The sequence below is a fragment of the Microtus ochrogaster genome, chromosome 18 (genome assembly GCF_000317375.1).
Source record: "Microtus ochrogaster isolate Prairie Vole_2 chromosome 18, MicOch1.0, whole genome shotgun sequence".
NCBI lineage: Eukaryota > Metazoa > Chordata > Mammalia > Rodentia > Cricetidae > Microtus > Microtus ochrogaster.
This window is the reverse complement of record NC_022020.1, coordinates 59,813,975-59,835,421: the sequence shown is the minus strand read 5'-3', so window position 1 is coordinate 59,835,421 and position 21,447 is coordinate 59,813,975. Positions and strand designations below refer to the sequence as shown.

The window sequence follows — 21,447 nt, the reverse complement described above, 5'->3', positions numbered from 1 at the left end:
TGCTGCTGCTTCCAGTCCTGCCCTCCATGTGCCGGCTGATTTTATGTCAACTTGACACAGTTAGAGTTGTTTGAGAGGAGGGAGAGAACTGAGAAAATGCCTCCGTAAGATGCGCTGCGGGCAAGCCTGTAGAGCATTTTCTTAATGACTGGTGGGAGCGGGCCCAGCCCATTGTGGGTGGTGCTGTCCCAGGCTGGTGGTTCTGGGTTCTATAAGAAAGCAGGCTGAGCAAGCCAGGGGGAGCGAGCAGTCAGTAAACAGCACCCCTCCACGGCCTCTGCATCAGCTCCTGCCTCCAGGACCCTGCCTGTTTGAGTTCCTTTTCTGACTTCCCTCAGTCATGGACTGTTGCCTGGAGGTGGAAGCAGAATAAACCTTTCCTCTCCAAGTTGCTTTGGTCATGGTGTTTCACGACAGCAGTAGTAACCCTGACTAAGACATCCCGCATACCCCTGCTCTCCCGGCATTTGTGATCACCGTCCTCTCCAGGGACCTGTTCTCCGTGGTCTGTCAATGCTGGGAACTTTGGAAATCCTAGTTCCAGCTTTCCCCAGCTACCCTGTACCTTGGCCCTGTTGCCCCCACCACCAGCTCAGGACAGCTGCACCTCATTTGTGTCAGAGTGGCAGTCCTAAATCCAGTTCATGACTCCAGTCTGCATTCCTTGTCTGGGTGACTATCTTGTCACCTAACTAGTCCCTGAACCAATGCTGGGGCTCACATTGTATATATCATCTGTATCTATGTGTGTGTGCGTGCGTGCGTGCGTGCGTGCGTGCGTGCGTCCGTCCGTCCGTCCGTCATCCATCCATCTATCTATCTATCTACTGCTTCCTACTATCCATCTATCTATCTATCTACCTATGGCCCTCCAGCTGCCTCCCCTGGCTTCCCTGCCTGCCCTGCTCTGCCACCTCCTCTTTCCCAGGTCTCCTCCACCAGGATGGGTAGCTTTTGGTTCCTCTGCCTAGCCTCAGGCTGCATCCTCTCTCTGGATCTGTTGCTTCTGCCTTCTCCAAAGCAACCTCTGTTTCAGATTTAAGCGGGAAGAAGCTCCGCCTGTGAGGGGATCTCCTCAGGGCCATTGTCCCCCTTCTCACCATTCCTTGCCCCTCTCCCAACTGGTGGAGAACGCAGGCTTGCCAAGAGTTTGAATCATCTTCTACTGTTTCTGTCCTCCCTGGGCTACAGTATGAATGGAGGCTCTAGCACAGTTTCTCTTTTCTCTCTCTTATTTCCTATGTGCGTGCCAACTCCCTCTACCTTCCACAATGCTTTGCAGCTTCATTCTACTGGTGATAACGTGTCTCTTTACTGCGTTCCCACCTTCCCATAGTCTTCTCTGTATGTATCCACGTCCAGATCCCCTCTTCTTAGGCCTATCCTAAGCCTGTGTGACCCCATCAACTAAGGCTCAAGGAGATCTGTAGAAGGACACATGTGAGCCTCTGGCAACATGGTAGATACCCACTGCATTTGTGATAGGAGTGTGTGTGGGGGGGGTGTGACTCATACTGCGTCACTTGGGCTAGAGTTAGCTTGAGTCTGTAGATGGGAAATTGGCCTCCCTCTGAGACCTCAGCCTCCCATGAGCATGATCTCAGCAATGGAGTACTTCTCCAGTGTCTGTGTGAGGATGTGGTGCCAAGTCACATGGTCTTATTTAAAGAGAGAGGTCTTATACCTCATCCTACATGTCCTGCCTCACAGAGAGCACTCTCCTGTTTTATTGTGTCCCTGTTCCTTTGTTGGAAACAAACTGGTATATTCCAAGACTCAGGCATTTCTGCTCTTCTGAGCTGTTGAACTAATGGGCAGGCACGTGCCTGTTTTGCGTTAGAGGGGAGTGCCTCACACTGCTGGATTTTGATGTGTCTGGAAGTTCTTTGTTGCCCTGGCCCTCCTGACCCGTCTGGCTTTTGGCCATGCGCAGAGTCTCTGAATCAGCATTTGGAGTGGCTTGGAAGACAGCAGCGTCAGCTGGGCCAGGCCTACAGGTGGAGAAGCCTGAGTCTGTGGTTCCATATTTAGCCTGGAATCTACTCTTGCTGCTATGATGCCGTAACAGAGACAGAAATGGTGGAACTCTGGCCCCCAGCCAGGACAGCTTGCTGCACATCCAGGGCATGAGGTCCAACTGGAGACTACCTTCCCAATCCTGGGATGAGGCCAGGGTCCTCTTCTTGTAGAGACAGAAACCAGGGTGGCCCAGAGCTGTGGCTTGTCCAAGGTCACAGTTAACTGATAGCAGAGACACTAGATCTAAGTCTCTGGCCACCAAGCCCCTAGTTTTCCTTGGAACCAGGAATCTATGTTGTCATCTGGTATAGGAGTCCCTTCTGTTTGTGTGTTGCTTTCATTGGTTAATGAATAAAGAAACTGCCTTGGCCTAGTTGATAGGGCAGAACTTAGGTAGGCGGGGTTTTTGTGTTGCTTTCATTGGTTAATGAATAAAGAAACTGCCTTGGCCTAGTTGATAGGGCAGAACTTAGGTAGGCAGGGAAGACAAAACTGAATGCTGGGAGAAAGAAAGGCAGAGTAGGGGAGAGACACCATGGAGCCACCAGAGACAGACGTGCCGAATCTTTCCCGGTAAACCACTGCCATGTGGCCATACACAGATTCATAGAAATGGGTTAAACTGAGATGTAAGCGTTAGCCAATAAGAAGTTAGAGCTAATGGGCCAAGCAGTGATTTAATTAATACAGTTTCTGTGTGATTATTTCAGGGCTAAGTTAGCCAGGTTGCTGGGACAAACAAGCCCTCTCCTTGCAACAGTCATTAGTGGGGGGGGGGGTCCTCCAGGAGCTAGCCCTGACCTAGAAGGGCACCCCCAGCAGCACCTACACTGGGAAAAGACAAAACTCCTTTCCAGGTGTTGTCCTGCCTTCTTTCTGTACGTCTTTGGGTTCCCAGTGTTCGGGCCATTCTTTATTCTCTGTCTCCCTTGTTAAAACTCAGGGTTAGTCATTTACATCATAGTATGAATTCCAGCCTCTTTCCAGGGGAACCTGGGCAGTAACCATAGAACAAGGACAGGCAGTACCTCCTACTACTCCGTGGTTGTCACCTGGTACTCATCACCTTGTTGGCTTCTCCTGTGATGTCAGGGAGGCAAGAGGGTGGTCTATGCTCCCTCTGGATTCCTCTGCTGATCCTCTCCATTGTGGGCTTCAGGTGCTGTTCCCATCCTTGTCCCAGTTAGCCTAGGTGCCAGAGACTAAATTACCATGAAGCCCTCCAGCTGCCAGGCAGCAAACTCCCTGAGGAGACTGGAAAATGCTCTTGAATCCCATGTCCATGTGGACTAGAAGCAAGAGCAGAGGCTAGACCGAACCTGAAGTTAGAGCAGGCATTCAGTACCGGCACGGATTAGAATGCCCTGGAGCCTACAGCTCAGGCTGTGTGACAGGCAGCTTTCATCACTGTTACAGTTGGAGGGGACAAGAAGGGCTTGTGGTGCTGAGGATGCAATTAGCAGGTGGTGACCAGCCTGATGAAGCTGTCAGCACAGCAGAGCTCAACCCTGCTGCTCACTCGCTCGCTTGGCTCTGGGCCCCAAAGAAAGGGAACAAAGGGGAGATGCCAGGTTCCCAGGCCCACTCTTGATCTGCTGGCTAACTGCTATGGGTCAGGGAGTGGTGACGCGGGTTCTGAGTGGCCCTGGAGCAGGTAGAGCCACAGCCAGACTGGTTGGCCCCACTGAACCCCAGCCTACAACCTGCCCCAGAGGAATAGGCACCAACCACAAATGGTCACTTCCATCCTGGGAATTCTCAGTGGCCAGAGGAGCTGGTGTTATGTGCCAGTGGGAGCTGGCATCTCTCAAGGTTCAGAAGGAGTTCTGGAGGAGGTCTCTTGTGGTAGTATGCCATGGGCAGAGATGTGTGAGAAACCATCAGTAATGAGCCTGGAATCCAGTACGGCTCCAGGAGTCCCCTGGAAGACTGGAGAAAGGGGCAAGTTTGCAGTACTTGGAAGGGACTCAGATGAAGCCATGCAAAGTTATCTAGGTTGTTATTATTGTTGCTATTAGTATTTTCTTAATATGTTGCTCAGGTATAAGTTGAAATATAATTATAGTTTAGATTTATTTCCATATTCTTCAACTAAAGGAGTTTTTTTTTAAGTGTTTGTCCTCCTATATAGGTAAGAAAAAGAGTGTACACTCAAGGTGATCAGCAGAGATGAGGGATCAAAGGTGGGTCTCAGCCTCAGGCGTGTCCTGCTCTTTTCCTGAATGTCCATTATTTAGTTAAATGCCATTTAACAGAAGCTTCTGGAAAAATCATGGCTAAACCACTGTTTTCTACCAGTCAGATGTGGCCCAGAGGTGCATGCATGCTGTGTCAAAGGCTCCCCTCAACCTCCAGTCACATGACCTGTCTTCCCTTCCTGAAGTGTGTGCTCGATAGTGTATTTGGATCAGAGAATCCAGACAGCACCCTGTATTGCTACACATACACACACACACACACACACACACACACACACACACACACACACACACACACACAGATATACACGCGTACACACACACAGGACAACAAGCTCAGTTTGAAGTTCTTATTTTGAGTAAGAAAGGCTTTTGTTTTCTTGCCTGGGCCCCATAACTTCCATATGAACTACTTACCCAAGACCCCACAGTTGAGACTATGCCCCACATTGCCACTCTCGGGAGCTGTCAGCTGGCCTGGCAGCAGTGGGCAGAGGCTACAGCATGGCTGTCTGTAGAGTGGCAGTTACACAGCAGGTAGCTAGCTGAGTCAGGCCCGAAAATTGTGAAATGAACCCTTTCACATTCTGTACCCTTCCTCTCCACCTGTCTCCGCCATCATCTGGGCTTTGCCTTGCTCTCCTCGTCTAGAAATACCAGATATAGGCCACCTTGCTGGCAGACCTGGAACCCACAAACCCTCATAGATTGCTGCACTTTATGCCCCTCTGAGGTTGGTTTACTCTGAGCTCCTGTGTGGCCTTGTTTCCCATGGGGACTTCCCTTGTTCTTTTGTGACTCCTCCCTTACCTGGCTGGCAGTCAACTGAGTTGGTGCAATAAGTCCCGGGTTCCAGTAGAAAACCGTGGGATGAACCAAAGAATTTCCCATGAACCCAATAAGGGCCAAGTGTGGTTGATGCCAGCACTACCTCCTAAAACTGACCATCTCTAAAATGGGGACACAGGATGCTTGCCCAAAGAGCGCCTCTCAGGGCCTTTGCATAGCTTGCAATGCCGATTTCTGGTTTGGTGCCTGTTCCGACTACCTAGGAACCAGGGTCAGTATGTGTGCACATGGAGCTGTCACATATGCAGTGTATTTGTGCACAAATGGTGTTTGTGCTGGAGCTGTTGTGACAAAGAGCAACGTTCATCTTAAACAACCCCCGCTGACGGTTTTACCGCAGCAGGCTGGAAGGTCAGGTTTGAGTAAGGATGGATCCTCTGGCAGTGTGGCTGGGACTCTGCACCAAGGTCTCCCTAGCTTCTGGTACTTTGCTGACCAACTTTCATGGGCCTTGGATTCCTGTTTTGTCTTAAGCGGGGTATCACTATTTAGTTCAGACTGGCACTGAGCTCGGTATCTTCCTGCCGCTGCCTCCCTAGGTTGGGATTACAAGCATGTACCAGCCACTGTGTCTGGTTGTCCTCTGGCTTCTGATGTCACCTGTCTGCTCTCCTCTGTCCATGGCTTCTTCCTGTGTGTGTGAGTCTGCCTCAGTGTCCCTTTCTGTCAGGACACCCATCATAGGAAGACTGAGGGTGGAACTTACCGAGGATCACACAGGCTCCGCCTGGGCATGTATTCTGGGGCTCTAGGCAAGATTTGGTGACATGTTCTTGACACGTTGTCTTTGGCTTTCTCCTTGCTACCCTAAAGGTATCCTGAAGGACAGAGCCATGCCTCCATTCACCTTGGTAGCATGGGGTCTAGATGTTGCCTAGCAGATGCTGAACCAGTGACAGATATTTAAGGACTGGACCAGAGTCAAAATTTCCTTTGAAGCTGGGCGGTGGTGGCGCACACCTTTAATCCCAACACTTAGGGAGGCAGAGGCAGGCAGATCTCTGAGCTTGAGGCCAAGCCTGGCCTATAGAGTAAGTTCCAAGACAGCCAGAGATACACAGAGAAACCCTGTCACAAAAAACCAAAAAAGAAAAAAAAAAAAAGAATTCCTTTGAATTCTAACAGCTCAGTGTCCCCAATCTAGTCTTAGCGTGTCTCTGCACCCCAGACTGGAATGTTGAGTGTTTTCTTGGCCATCCACCCTCTCCTGGATGGTGCCAGACAAGGTGGACATGTCTGCCCTTCTCTTCTTACAGAGAAATTGGTTCTCTCCTTTCCCCTATTCTTCCTGAGCAGCCCAAGTGGCTTCCTGTGGCAGCAATCCCAGAGCGGCTTGTGCCATATCAGTGATATTTCCTACACAGGTCCCTAGGGAGACAGCCAATCTCACTGAAATCAGAGAGTCGCTTCCTCGCTCTTGGCTAGCAGATGAGGCGCTCCTGCAGGCACTGATCTCGATGCTGGGCAGATATGCTCTGGCTAGAACCGTCCTTCTGGCTTGAACCCTGTAGGAGCATCTCAGCTTTATTGAACTGAGACTTACCCTCTCCGCTACTGCTTTAGGTCTGCTTTTTATCCATCTCTAAGAGAAGAAAAGAACAGGATTTTCTTTTTCTAAGAAGCCACAAGGCCATGACCACATTAATCTGTGTTCATGTTGGGGCAGAGGGGTGGTGAGGGTGGGCATAGCTGTAATTCTAAGCTCATAAAAGAGCCGTGTGTTATCTATCATCTTAACAGTGACCCACAAGACAGATAGGTATCTTCTGAACCCATGGACTCTGGAAGGGTGCACTAGGCTCAATGACAGCTGAGGTCCCACTCAGCAAGGACGTTGCTAATCAGTATATAGGTGACATGCTGAAGATGCTCTCAGGGGCCGCCCTATACAGAGAGCCGTGAGAGCACTAGGGAACAACTAGTGGCCTGTGTGTTAGCCTGACTGTGAGACTACAGTCAAAGGAACCTGTGCGTGGGAACGCTGTATCCGGCAGCCATAGACTGATGACCACCTTGTCACTTAGGTGTCTAAGCTGGTCTAGGGCACAGCATGGGGATGAGCTTTCCCTGGACACAGTCTGTTAGACCAAGAATGTATCGTACACTGTCAGCCTGTCTTGTTGTCGCTTTCAAAGCCTGCTGTGGGTCTAAAAAGAAAGAAAAGGGAAGGGTGGTTTGGATGCTTGTCTGCTGAGCAACCTGGGGGTGTGGAAAGCAAGCATCTCAGGAATCCAGCTGACTCCAGGCTCTGAGTTCCACACGTCGTGTCCCAGCTCTGGGCTGTGTTTCATCACCTGGAACCTGAGGAGCTCTGCTGCAGCTTGCTGGCTCCAGCCTAGAAGAGAAAATGCTAGCCCCAGATTCAGGGAGAGATCCGGACTCAAAGGAATAGGCTGAGAGTGATGGAGGATCCCTGACACCCTTTTCTGGCCTTGGCCTTGGTATTTTTACACACACACACACACACACACACACCACACCACACCACATCACACACACATCACAATTTTTTTTTTAAATCAAAAGACCAAGCCCCAAACACTTTCTTTACAAGACAGATGGTATACATAGACCACTTTATGGTCTATGGAAGAATTGAGTCTTTCTATCCTTCCTGAAGGACGTCTGTGTAGTACATAAGACCTTCTGTCCCATATTGCTCCTTTAGCCATCTGAGTCCTTGGCTCACCCCAGCTCAACCTGAAGGTCCACTGATTCATTGGCTTATGCTGTAGAGTTAGTCTCTGTGATGTTGCAAATATGGAGGACTGCAATCAGGATCCCGGATTATTCCTGTCTAGCAGGGCAGGGTGCTCTAGGAGTTCCAGCTATAAAATGGACGCTGCACACCTGTTCTGCCTGCAGGAGCAGGGTTATAAGAGCTCACTAATCCAGCCGTAATAGGCTGTCAAGCCCCCAGGAAGGCATAAGACCTGAACTGCCTCCAGGGATCTGACCACCTGACGGCAGTTTACTCTGTCACCTGTGCAGGCCCCAAGCCTTGACTTGGATCTGGTTCCAAAGCACCCTAGCCTTCAATGGGATCCTGCAGCTTGTGGCTGCTGAGCAAGGGACAAAGTGGGAATTGAGTAACATGCTGGAATAGTCACATTTTGGAGCCATTTCTGTATGGGTTTCTGTACTAACTCAGCCTATTATAAACCAGGTTACCTTTGGCCAGCCCCTGTCTGCCTCAGTAACCTCATTTGTACCACAGGGACAAAATGGTGTCTGCATAGTGACGTCTTACAGATTCAATTACTGTCACATGGTGTCTGGCCTAAGGTAAATGCTTTGTAAATTAGTGTTTATTACTGTCCACATTATAGGAGCATTTATGAGTTTATTTGAAGATAAGTATAGTCTTAGAGGGGAAATGGCTTGGAAATCGTTTCCAAGGACACGGTATTGAGGACTTGCTTTCAAAGGCCAGCTGTGTGAGTGGGAGTAGCAGAGGTAGCCATGATGGTGCTGGCCCTGGGCCTAGAGGCCAGTTCGGGAACCCAGGATCCAAAGTTCTTGCTGCTCCGTTTCCTCAGGGCTCATGGAGAATTCATGGAGCACTGTGACAACACTGGGGATGGATTGGGTTCAGGATGCCCACGGTTGTCCAGTGGGCCCGGGTGTTGTATAGGATACATAAAGGCTACCTGGAAGGGGAAAGGCCTGCCTCCAGCTGAGCTGTCTGAGCTACTTCTTCTGTACTGGGTCACCTGTCTCTGCTCCTCAGCAACCCTGTGGAGAAAGAGCATCAGTGTCCTGCAGGCTGCTTTCTGCTTTCCAGCCCCTGGAGGCCAAGGGAGGGATACACTGGGTTCTGGTTTCTCTAGAACCAGCTACAAGGCCACCATGCCTGCCGCCATTCTTGACACTTCTCCAAATGGCAATGGGCTCTTTTCCTTCTGGGAACAGGAAGCCCTAATAAATTCTCCTTCTAGAAGTTTCCAAGGTCATGGCGTCTTATTACTGCAGAGAAAAGTGTGAGGGCCAGAAGGCCCTATGAGCCACTGAATAGCTGTGTTGAGGCCACTGTGGGCTGAGGGCCAGCCGGCTTTCAAAAGGACAGCGTGAGGAGGAGAGGGAAAGGGACCCTGTCTCAGGTCCGCCTTCCAGTTGCCTCTTGATGCTGAAGACTGACTGGCTCTGTAGCTCCACTGAAACCCAGGCGGTGTAGAACCACCACTCCTGCTGGGCTGTGGTTCAAGAAGATGCTCCAGAGACAAAGAGAACTGCCCGGGGGCTGTGGTTACCCCAAGAGGGACACTGGAGAGGCAGTGTTACCTGAGGAGGGCCTGGGTGCCAGGGCCACTGCATTTGGAGCTTTCTAGCCTGAACTGGGAGTGCCCTTCTGGGTTCACAACAGGACACATTTGGTGTCCCTTCTCCTATCCAGTGTGCTCCAAGATAGTCTTTTTTTTTTTCTCAGACAATTAAGTCCAGAGGCCTTTGAAGAAAGCCAGTAATGGGGCCCAGCTACCTACCCGGAGTGCAGAGATGAGAGAAACTAGGTCCCCTTGAATCTGTGCAGCATGGCAGAACTGAAGACACCCCATATTTGTAACCCAGGAGAGGATCAGACTTAAGGCCCAGACAGAGCGTGGGGAGTTTAAGAAGATGAGACATTAGGGAGGAGAGCTCACTGGCAGCAGTAGCCAGTGGCCAAGTAAAGCTTCGTGGAGAAGGTATACCTGGAAACAGGCCTTGGAAACGGGTGTAATCCAAAGAGGTGGAGGGGGGTGAGAGTTCAGAAGCAGAGAGGGAGAAAAAGGGTGATTGTGGGGTCCAGTGGTAAACAAGGGCTTGCTGTGTCCCTGGGTGTGCTGAGCTCTTGTCTTAGGCATCTCCTTACTTCATCTGCATCTCCTAGTGAGGTATATGTCCATCAGCATTCTTTACAGATGAGGAGGCCGGTTAGGGACAGCCCAGAGTTATGTGGCAGACATTGGGCTAACAAGTGCTTGTATTCCTCCGACTTGAGGGCAGAGGCAGCAAGGAAGCCACCTGACTCCAGCCAAGGATGTAGTTCAGTTGTCTGGCTAGTGACCCTGCAGAACTTTGGTCCATCCATGTCCCCTGGCACCAGTGCGGCAGTGTTCAACAAGTGTTCAGGACGCTTTAGTTGTAATAGATTGTCTTGAGGAGGCTCTAGAATGTTATAGGACGAGGTCAAGTCCTGGATTGGGAGGAGGGTATTGGATAGGAGGTCCCCAGCTTTATGTCTTTGACATTCTAGGAGCTGGTGGGATCTGGGGAGAACTGGAGCCCAGTGGCCATGAGCAGGAAACTGAGGAGGCTGGTGCTGAAGGCATGTGCTAGGGTGTGTGCGCATGAGTGTGTGTGTGTGAGTGTGTGTGTGTGTGTGTGTGTATGAGTGAATGTGTGAGTGTGTGTGTGTGTGTGTGTGTGCATGTGTGTAGCCTGGGCTTGGGTTGGAGACAGGTATAGAATGCCACAGAACCTCAAGGGTCTTGCTGTCTTGTCAAGGCAAGATAAAGACCCATAAATATTTTAAGAACAGCCAAGGGTTGAGTAACAGGAGATGGGGAGGATAAGAAGGTGTTGGAGTTAGGGTGTGCTTGGAGCCAAGGGAGGTGGTCAGTGTCAGGTCCAAGTGGAGGCCCCTGTGGTCCTTGAGACCTTGAAGGTGGACCTATACAAATAAGGATAGCCAGAAGTAATACAGGAGTTGCACCTACAGAACCCACCTGTGTGCCCTTCCCCTTCTCCCATCCCTTCCCTGGTTGTCCTGGGCCCAGTTGCTGCTCTGCTGCTTCTCACTCGGAGGCCTGGATGGCAAGGACGACGTGACGACAGATCACTCAGTATCTCTGCTGGGTCCTCTCTACCTAGGCATTCTAGGATCGCTGGCAGCTGCACGGGCCAACTCTCCTCAGAAGCCACAGCTCCTGCCTTCTGTTGCCTATGCTCTGCCTTCGCACAGGAATCAGCCCTGCTCCAGGTCACCCTGCTCTCAGAATGGAGCAGTAAGCCAAAGGGACCCTGTCCAGACTTGGCTCACAGAGTAACGCAGGGTAGTCTCCCATTGAGTACCCCCAGCCTATCATTCCCACTCAGTGTGAATGATGGTAACTGAGATCTACACTTGAGGATCCCAAAGGCTGACGGTCACCAGGAGTGAAGGAACTGACTTCACTGGGTGAATTGAGTGGCCTGTGTCTGTACTGTCTGTGGCTAGAGGTATCTGCGCATCTTCCAGCAAGCCCTTTTACCTTCATCCGCATAGGATTAGGCGGGATTCTCAGAGTGCCACTGAAGCTGTGCAACCTGGATTTTAGAAACAGTGGTGTGCAGACAGTGCCCAGGGTCGTCCCCTACCTCTCCGGAGATAGGCACCTCAGCTCATTAGGTCCTACTCTGTGCCAGCTCTCCCTGAGTCCTGCGTGGACTATTAAGAGGGGAGCTCAACATCTTGCAGGGTGCTGCCTATGTAGCCACAAGGTCAGGGTGGAGCCTCCCCACTATCCTGCCATGCCACCGCTGAGTGGGTATCTGAGTAAGAGTAGTTGTGATGGGAGGGATTCTCTGATCTTGGCTAGTCCTGAGAGCTGGCAAGAAATGTAGACTCTCACAAGGCATGTTGGTGCATGCCCATAATCCCAACTTTTGGGAGGCAGAGGCAAGAGGATCAGGAGTTTAAGATCAGCCTGGGGTATGCAGTCAGACAGTTCCAAGGGAAAATAATCCCAGCATTTGGGGTCCAGCTCCAGCCTACCCAGGCAGAATCTGTATTAACAAGATATTGGGGACTCTGAATTTTGGGAGTTAACCACACCTGACTGCTGGGCATCATCACTTTTGGTCCTGCCCACCCCCCAAAAGAAATGCTTCATCATGGACAGTTGAAATGAAAGTGCTCCTTTGACTGCGCAGTGCATGCAGATGCGGGTGTGGTCCGTTCAGCTTTAATTCACACGTCCTCTGATGCCGTGGTTGTGGTGCGGGACATTTGTGTTCTCACAGATCAGCGTTCAGAATAACGCCCTATCCGGTGTTAGAGCGAGAAAGGGTTAAAGTAGAGTTGTGAAGTAGGGGATTGATCACTCAGAGGATGATGGGCGTCCTACCTCCTGCAACAGCAAGTGTTGCTGATTTCCAGCTCACACCCCCACTGCTGCATGTTTCTGAACTTTGCCACTTCCCAGGGATTGGGAACCTGAAGTTTCTGTTCACACAGGCCTCCCCTGAACCAGCCTGTGTTCCTCTGGCACACACAACTATATCAAGTCATCAAGCCAACACCGACTGTAGCAACCAGACAATAGGAATGAAGAATAGATTGCCAGGGAACTGATATTTTCTGCAGAGTCATCTGTGAGGGGTTGGAGCACAGGCCAGATGAGATGGGGGCCTGGCAGGGAAAAGGTTCCCATGGCTTCTTCTGGACAGCTATGGGCATCTTCCCTCTCAGATAGCCCAGCCTTTCCCTTCCCACAGGCTCTCTCTCTATATAACCCTGGCCCAGGTCTGCCTGGCAAGTGATAAAGGAAAAGTTGTCCCAACTATGTGAAGCTGTTCTAGCTAGCCCTGTGGATAGGGGGATCTAGGAACTAGCATGTAATGGACAGCAGCCAGCACACATATGACAGAGTCACCAGGAACAGACCTCCGACAGGGAACCCAGGGGTATGGTGCTATGTGGTAGCAGGCTTCATAGGAAATGATGTGGGGGAAAATGGGATGAAGTCTTGGGTAGATGTGATGATTGACATTAGCAAAAATAAAACAGTGAGCCCATGTTGGGTCCTCTGCCCTCAAAGCTCAGATGTTGCCCTCATACAGAGTCAACATCCTGCTGGGATCAGGCAGAGTGGAGAGCTCTGACTTCTGAGCCTGGGAGCATCAAACAATCCCCCTATTCACTTCTAGGGTCCCTTGCAGCTTCCCTGTGTTCCCTTGCAGCTTCCCTGTGTTCCAAGGTGGTTGAGTCCTTTGTTGTTGCCCAAAGCCAAAAACTGAGCCAGGAAAGCAGACTTTGAGACTTCCCAGCTTCCTGTGTGAGGTTCAGCAGCTGTGCTGGGTGGGTTAGGGAATGAGGTTGAGGAAGTTAGGGGGCTAAAATGATGGATTCCTAGGGGCTGGAATGACAAGTTTCCCAGCATCTAGCCTGGCTTGCAGGTCACCCAGCTCATCCTTGAACGGGGAAGGGAGGGGGAATGCCTCTAATGCCTGTCTGTTCTTAAAAGGATTGGCTAAATTTACAGCACCTAATGCCATTTGTCACTGAGCAGGTGGTGGATGGGAGGCTAATGAAGGGTGGAGACTATCTTATTGTTTCTAGGCCCCCTTTTCCTCTAGACCCTGATAGCCTGAGGGAGACTGCTGTGAGCTTCTGGGCTCAGAGCCAGGTAAGACCAGAAGGAGGAGGAGAGATAGGTACCTCAGCAGGCACCCCAGCGCTTTGTGTGCTTTCTGTGGAAGTGGCAAACAACTGTGGGCCAAACAATAAAGGGCTGGGTTGTGAGAGTCTGGGGATGAGGACGACAGTATAGGGAGGGTGTCTTTCCATCAGAAAACGGGTGTTTTACTTTCTGATCTTAAAATAAGCAGGCAGGCACTGAGGGGCTGTAGCGCAGCATGAGTGTGGCCTAGCTGGAAGGAGGTCTCAGAACACAACCAGACAGACATAGATGTGCCCCATGCCCTGGTCATACATGTCTGCTTCAGCCCTCTGCTCGTCTGCAGCCTCAGGGTACCACCCTCTGCTTTGGTGCCCTTTACAACAAAATGCAGCTTCGGCGCTTTTCCTCCTCCTGGCCTTTTGGTCCTCCTCATTCATCACCTGGCAAGGAATAGGGAGGGGCAGGGCAAGGTCCCAGGGAATCACTGCAGAGGCCAGCTCCTGGGATGGGCATCCCACTTGAGTGACTGAGTCAGGTACACACACACCCTCGTCTCTCCTTTCCCTGCTGGCCTTGGTCCCAACCTCTGTGTTCGCTCTCACTGTGAAGGCCAGAAGCCTCCTCTGTGGCTCCCAGCTCAGCCAGCTGCATGAGGTTTTCCCATCTCCCCTCACTGTGACTTAGAAGGGAAAGCATTGAAAGAAGCATGTGTTGTCGAGGCAGCACCCCTTATTGACTTATAGATGTGGGGGACCTATAGGTGCGTGCCCCAAAGAATAAACACAGCATAGCAAACAGATATTTGCACACCCATGTTCATAGAGGATTCTCCACAGCCAGATGCGAGCACAGCCCGCATGCCAGTGAATGGGTGAGCCGATGGCCAGTGACATGCTATATTGTAATACAATATCTCATCATCTGCCATAAAAGTGCATGAGGTTCTGCTGTGTGACAGCATGGATGGACCTTGGATGCACTGTGATATAAACTAATCACAAAATTATGACATGACCCCACTTAAACCTAGTCCCCAGAATAAGCAAGTTATAGAGTCAGAAGGAAGGTAGGGTTACCAGGGCCTGGGCCAGGGCAGTGAAGGGCTGATGCGGAGTGGGCCAAGGGCTTCTGTTTGGGATAATGAGAAGTTACGGAAATGGAGATGGGACGTAGTCATAGTTACGTAGCATTGTGAGCATACTTAAAGCTACTGAAGACATGCTTGAAAGAGTGTTTGTGTTTATTTTAAACACAACGGAAAAGTAGTTGATGGACATAGGAGATTGCCACCTGAGATCAGGGAGAAGGACTTGCCTCGCACCTGCCTGAGGTTCTGTCGCTTTGAGTGAGGGTCAGCTTCCCAGGAATGACTTCGGTAGAAGACCAACAGATGGCATCTGTGTAAACAATGTGCCTGAGGAGAGGGAACAGGAGGGGATGCAAGAGAGGAGTACTGGAGGTCTGGTGCTATAGACAACTGGGGCTCAGTCTGCTCAGGCTCACTGAAGGTCACAAAGCTGCTGCCTTGGAATTGTCCTCTGAGACGAAAAGGCAGGGCTTCCTTCCTGTCCAGGATGTCCCTGTGAGGTGTTAGATAGATCCTTAACGTCCAGGTCACAGGGATCAGGGGCCAGACAGGCCCTGTAGCTGTCTCCTGTCTGAATTAACCTGAGCAGGTGGCACCTGATGGTAGGTGCTATCAATTGAGCCTGGGGCAGATCGGACAACAGCAGCCGGAACAGGAGGGAGCCTAGAAGATAATGTGGATATAATAGTGTCCAAGAGGGAACAATGGAACAGTCCTTCCCCCTGCCTGGTACCAAGATATTGCAGGATACAAATGAATCACAATGCCTATCCTTGCCTCAGTGAGCCAGGTAGGATCACTGCCATGTCCGGTTTCCTCACGTGACACATGTTCATGAGACTCACGAGCCTGGGAAAGCCCAGTGGAGGGGCCACAGGCTGCCATAGCAGACCGAGCCCACACTCTGTTCTGTGGATTCATATCAAATCCCTGCCTCCGCTGGCCTCAGTGTCTTTCCCTTCATAGTGGGAACTCGGCATATTCTTGATGATAAAGATAAGCCAATAATATTCCGCTAACTTTTCTGGCAACTGGGAGACCCAATTGCTCCTAAGAGTGGAGAGAATTTCCCAAGTGGGGCCTTGTGCGGGCCTCCAGCAGCATCTCACGGAGGCTGTCTGTTCTCTTCTCCCCCAGCCACCCCGGGCCCCTGAGCTGGAGGAATGGAGAACTCCTCAGCGGCGTCAGCCTCCTCTGAGGCAGGAAGCAGCCGCTCCCAGGAGATCGAGGAACTGGAGCGCTTCATTGACAGCTACGTGCTGGAGTACCAGGTGCAGGGGCTGCTGACGGACAAGCCGGAAGGTGATGGGGAGAGCCAGAGGACACAGTCCCACATCTCCCAGGTGAATGCTGGCCCGGGTCCAAGGGCTGGACAAACCCAGAGAGGTGATACCAGAGACTTTAATGTCCTAGCATTTCTCCCTATACTGCTGGGGTGTGGTGGTCCCACCTGACCCAGCATCCCGATCCAGCCCAGAAGCCTTCCCCTAGCTGAGCACCCTTGACCCTTGAACCCATCTCTGGAACCCAAGCAGACTACCTGTTTTTTAATATACAGTTAACTAGCCACCCTACCATGTGCCAAGTACGATTTCTTGACCTCCACAATCTTGCATTCTAGAGCAGCTCTGGAGCTCACAATTACCAATAATGCATGTCTTTGGAGAACTGTGACTTGGGACCGTGTCTCAATTCAACTGCAGAGAGTTGTGTTGCTTGTGTCTTTTGTAGCGCTCTATGGGAAGCTATATGTCTATGCGCTTAGATGCACGAGGCGTTCAGAGAGGAAGCTCAGGATGGTCTCAACCCCTGGGTCCATCTGTCTCAGCTTGGCCTTGCAGGGAAGGTGATCTTACTTGGCAGGCTGGGGCTGTGATGTCTTTATCACACACATCTTTGCCCAACACGGTGCATCCCCAATAGATTCTTGCCAGAGTTGCTTCCAGATTTGGTTCTAGCTGCTCATTTGACCTTGGGCAGAGCCCCCAATATCAGAGGCTCAGTTTTCCTATCTGTCAAATGCTTCAGGAATGTCCAGGACAACAAGAGTGACAAGGGCAGGTGCCACCCATACAAGGAGACAAGAAAGGGCCTTCTTTTCTGTCCAGGGTCAGAGTACCAGGGACCTCTCTTGTAGCTGTCCCGCTTCAAACCTGGGTGGTCAAGGAAATGGTGTACCACCTGGGATCCCTGCCTTAGAGAAGAGCTGAAAGCAATCACTTTGCTCACTGCCCAGCAGTGAGAAAAATCTCCCAGCTTTTTAGGGAGTCGGAATGAAGCCCAGACCAAGAGTCAACCTAGGAAACCATGAGAAACAGGAGTTCCCTGCCCCATTTCATGGGGCACTGGGGGAAGAAGATAGTCCTACACTATTTCCTTAGTGTCCTTGATGGTCTAAAACCATGAGTGTGTAAGACCATAATCTGCTCACTACCCAATCAACGCCCAGGGCTGGGTTGGTGCACGAGCCCTCTGAGGGATCTGGGAGATGTTGGGATTGGGAGTGAGTAGAAGCCCCACCTTTGTGGAACTTCTGCTCAGGTGCTGGCCACCATCTCAGCTAGGAAGGCCAAAACAAACAGCCAGGAGCCGGGCTTATTTGTTGATTTATTTATTTACTTTGTTTTTGCTTTGTTTTTTGAAGCAAAGTTGGAGGGTTTTATTTGGGGGGGGTTATGTTGTTGTTTTGTTTTATTTTGTTCTTTACCTCAGATATTCTAACAGATTTAAGCACAGCATTGAGGGACCTAGAGAGTGACCTGAAGGGGGCAGGGCATACCCAATGCATTGGGTGGGGACTTCTCAAGAGAGCTGCTATTTTGCAGTATTAAAGAGTGGTCAAGGTGAGGTCGGTGAAAGATGAGGAAGGAGGCCGGATGGTGGGTAAAGAGCTTGTGGACTGAAGGAGCCATGCATGCCAAAGATGGGGCCAGAAGAAGAGCCAAGAGCTAACCAGGGGATTGAATGCTGGAGGAAGGGGGAGGAGCCTCAGGCTGACAAGGTAGAGAGAAGGGGACCATGTGGACAGGAGGTGCAGGGCTGATTCTGGCTCAGGAATACCTGGATAGATGCACGAAGAGGAGGAACCAGTGAAAGCTGACCAGAAGAAAGCCGTGGTGGATGCAATGCCAAGAGACTGGCAGGAGGAGGGTTTAGGGAGTGGGCGGAGGGGCTGCTGTCAGGACGTGGAGGACAGGACCAGCATTGTTGAAGGGACAGCTGGAACACTAGTGGCGGTGGCTGGAGAGGTTCCTGGGGAGAGATGGAGGTGGACAAGGGCAGCATCAGGAGGCAGCTGAAGTGGCTCAGTGGGTAAAGTGCTTGTTACCACCACTAGGAGCACAACCGAAGGGGACAGTGATGTGGGGGTGTTACAGAGGTGAGGGCCAACAGGACCATAGCCAGGATACATGTAAGGTACTGGGAATGGTCGAAGTGAGGGGAGCAATCAGACCACGGATTCTGCCCACCTCCCCACAGCCTGTCCTGCTAACATCTGAGAAATGACTCCTGCAGTGGAGTTGGGGAGGTGGGGTGGGGAGTTTCCAGGGATTCTCCGCCACCATAGGGCTGGTACAGAGTTAGGACAGTGGTCCTCGCCAAGGTTGAAGGACAGTGAAGGACATCAGGAGAAAGACCAGGGAGTGAAGATGGTGATGTAATTGGATGCCCAGCCAAGGGAAGATGGAGTGGGCACCAAGGCAGGCAGCAAATGCCCTCATGGATTGTAGGCCCTGGGGATCAAAGCATTGCTGGGCTCTGGTACTAGAGAGAGTGGGTGGAAGTCCAGAAGAGGTGCCTTAAGTGTCTGAAGTTGAAGGTGGAAGGGTGCAAGAACAAGGAAGGGGCTGAAGTGAGCCCACGAGTCTGTGGAGGTGAGGGAAAAGCCAGCACTGAGGTTCATAGCTTGGGACACTGGTGCAATCGCCAGGCTCTCTAAAAGCACCTGAAAGGACAGCAGGGAGGGCGAGGTACCTGCCATCCAGGAGGAATGCCTTGGGTGGGACAGTGGGAGCATGACCTGGTGGTCTGCAAATGGCACAAGATGGTAGGAGTGTGTCATTTGTACCCTTCCATCTCTTAAAATTTAAGTCACTCTCCTAAACAGTTAGCAATGTCATGACCTGAACCTGAAAGCCAAGGTTTCATTGGTTTGGGCTGTCTGTGGCAATGTGTTAGTTACTGTTGCTTTGTTGTGATGAAATCTCTCACATTAAAACACTTAAGAGAAGGACTTGAGAGATTGGCTCAGTGGGTAAAGTGCTTGCACATAAGTGTAGAGACCTGAGTTCAAATCCTTAGAACTGGTGTAAAGCTGGACATGGTAGCACGTGTCTGCAATCCTGGCATTTGTCCAGCTGTATAGACGGGGAGATGAAAACATCATCTGAGGTTCATGGGCTGGCTGGCCTAGTATACACAGGGCTAACGAGAAAAGTAGAGAGACTTTGTCTCAGACAAGGTGAAGGGTGAGAACAAACACTTGAGGTTATCTTCTGGTCTCTGCACACACACACACATAAAAACACATATATACACACATACACATATATACACACATACATACGCACACATATATATATGCACATACATATATACACACATACATACACACACTACCTCCACCAACACCAACACCATACTGTATGTGTGCACACACTCACACATGTGAATATGTACACATGTAAGTATGTACACACACATACATTCCACACACACAGAAAAAAAATGTACTTTTTTTTCATTTAGAAGAAAAGTGTATTTATTTCACAGTTTCCTAGGTTTTGGTCCATCATGGTGGGGAGCGTGTGGAGGAACAGAGCAGTTCATACTGTGGGGGACAGGAAGCGAAGTGACGTAGTAATGAAAATCCACCACCACACATAGGCCTCCTTCCTCCAACCAGGCCCCGCCATCCGCAGTTAGTCTGCATAGAATCTGAAGCCATCTATGGACTCTGCAGTTCCTGGTTCCTTTCATTAGAAATGGCCTTGTAGACACACCCAGGGGTCTGGCTAATCACCTGCCTGTTTCTCAATCAAATTGATTCCAAAAAGAAAGAAATGCTGCAGAGATCTGGAAACGTCTGAGCTGATGTCCTTGGCATGCGCCATGCATTGCCTGCTTCTGTGGGGGGGGGGGGCTGCAATAGGGCTTCCTTGAAAGGCTTTTCCAGTTGAAATATGCTCTTGCAAGGAGAGAATCTGAGGAAGCCATGAGGCCTCACCTGAAAAGCAACCTGTGGGAACAGGAGAGGCCAGAACAGTTGTAGTTAGACACTTTGAGAAGGGGCCTTCCTGTACCCCTTGCTGCCTGAGGACTGCTGAGCTCTGTGTGTGTGTGTGAGTGTGTTTGTGTGTGGTGTGTGTGTGAGAGAGAGAGAGAGACAGACAGACAGAGATAGAGAGACAGAGACAGACAGATAGACACATAGAAGGGGTAGACAGACAAGCAGAGGGAGAGAGAGAGAAAGAGACAGACAGAGACAGACAGAGGGGGTAAACAGACAAATGGGGGGGGGGAGAAAGAGAAACCAAAACAGAGACAAGACAGGGGAAACAGATCAAACAGAGAGAAAGACAGAAATAGGGAGACAGATGGGGAACAGACAGACAGACAAATAGAGGAGAGAGAGAAAGAGAAGCAGAGACAGATGGGGGAAAGACTGAGAGACAAACAGAGGGAGAGAGGACACAGAGAAATGGAGAGGCAGACAGGTGTAATCAGATTTTATTTGGGGGCCACCAGAACACAAATAACAACACAGAGACTTACTATTAATTATGAGAGCTTAGACTTGTCTCACTAGCTCCTATAACTCAAATCAACCCGTATTTTTATTAGTCTACATTCTACCACGTGGCATTACCTCTCTCCCATTTTGCGAGTCCAACACGTTCCGCATCTCCATGGCATCTTGTATACCTCGATTCTTCTTCTACTTCCTCCCTCTGCCCAGAAGTCCCACCTACACCCCCTGCCTAGCTATTGGACATTTAGCTCTTTATTAAACCAATCACAGCAATACATCTTCACACAGGGGTAAAAATATCCCACAGCAGGCAGAAGAGGCAGACAGACAGACAACAGAGGGAGGGAAGGAGAGAGGAGGACGAAGAAAAAGAGAGGAGGGAGGGTGAGCTAGTGGAATGTCCACAGGCTGGCCCTGCGCTTCTTCCTGCTGCCAGCTCAGATGGACCTGACTCACACTTCAATGCCCGGATCTGTGACAGATCAGGATAGCCAGGCCTCTGACAGGGCTTTAGATGCTAAGGTTTGCAGTCTAGGGAAAACTGCCATTTGTGACATTAGGGTGCATTCCTTAAACTTTTTGCGTGCTCTGACGTTCACTGGACATGTACGAGCACCTTGCCTGATTCTAGGCTATCTGCTACTGAGGGAAGAAAGACTGGTCCTGAGTCTCTCCCCACGCCCACAAACACCTACGGGAGGGACAATGGTGGCCAGCTTCACTCGGGAACCATGTTAGACCCATCTTCCAGAGACATTTGTTTAAAAAAAAATCACTATTGACACAGCTTTGTAGGAAATAGTTCTGCCAATGCACTTTGCCTGTTTCTATTTAATCTGATGACTATTTTAAATGGAATTTTAAAAAACACACAGGCACACAAAGAATGTCTCTGTCTGCCTGTCTGTGGTGATGTTTTGATATTTCTGAGAAAGAAAATATGTTAAGATTTTTGGTAACCTTAGTAAAGTTTAAGGGAGTGGAAAAGAATATTGTTCTTCTATTGGTAACATACTTTTTTTTAGAATCTGAGCAATGACAGTGAACACTGAGAAAGGAAAGCCTCGTGATGCTTGAACTGTTGTGTTCTCCATCCCTAACCCAGCAACACTAGAAAAGAAAGACAAGTGGATAGGTAGGTAGGTAGATAGAAGGAAGGAGGGAGGGAGGAAGGGAGGGAGG

The 21,447-nt window shown here is 50.4% G+C and overlaps 1 protein-coding gene across 4 annotated transcripts in view; it reads left to right on the top strand.

Moving 5' to 3' along the window:
* The window catches only part of Ctif (cap binding complex dependent translation initiation factor), a 243,610-nt gene that overhangs the window by 39,508 nt on the left and 182,655 nt on the right, over positions 1 to 21,447 (top strand). For all 4 annotated transcript variants that reach the window (XM_013349619.2, XM_005356275.2, XM_005356274.2 and 1 more), the window contains exon 2: positions 15,651 to 15,856. In XM_013349619.2, the coding sequence (XP_013205073.1) occupies positions 15,677 to 15,856 (180 nt within the window). In that variant the 5' untranslated portion in view covers positions 15,651 to 15,676. The remainder of the gene's footprint in view (positions 1 to 15,650; positions 15,857 to 21,447) is intronic.